Consider the following 371-nt stretch of genomic DNA (forward strand, 5'->3'; position numbering starts at 1 on the left):
GTTGGGTGGGGGTGTGAAAGAGCCTGGGTGCCAGGTGTGTTGGGTGGGGGTGTGAAAGAGCCTGGGTGCCAGGTGTGTTGGGTGGGGGTGTGAAAGAGCCTGGGTGCCAGGTGTGTTGGGTGGGGGTGTGAAAGAGCCTGGGTGCCAGGTGTGTTGGGTGGGGGTGTGAAAGAGCCTGGGTGCCAGGTGTGGGTGCAGGTGTGAGTGTGAAGGGGCTGAGAAGTGCTGACCTGGCGAGTGTGGTTTGTGATGGTGCACCTTTCAAGTTTGTTTAGCTAACGGGAGAGTGAGGCCAGCGGGTGTAAGACAGCGCCGCTCCCGTGGACGTGGCGCGCCGCTCCCGTGGACGTGGCGCGCCGCTCCCGTGGACG

General features: G+C 63.6%; 1 protein-coding gene across 1 annotated transcript in view; it reads right to left on the reverse strand.

The window, feature by feature from the left end:
* Positions 1 to 271: 271 nt before the first annotated feature.
* Positions 272 to 371, reverse strand: part of LOC138358751 (protein SPT2 homolog) — a 780-nt gene continuing 680 nt past the window's right edge. Inside the window, exon 1 of the mRNA XM_069316921.1 lies at positions 272 to 371. This exon is cut by the window's right edge and continues 680 nt beyond it. Coding sequence (XP_069173022.1) covers positions 272 to 371 — 100 coding nt within the window.

This window comes from Procambarus clarkii, chromosome 86 (assembly GCF_040958095.1).
Source record: "Procambarus clarkii isolate CNS0578487 chromosome 86, FALCON_Pclarkii_2.0, whole genome shotgun sequence".
Taxonomy (NCBI): domain Eukaryota; kingdom Metazoa; phylum Arthropoda; class Malacostraca; order Decapoda; family Cambaridae; genus Procambarus; species Procambarus clarkii.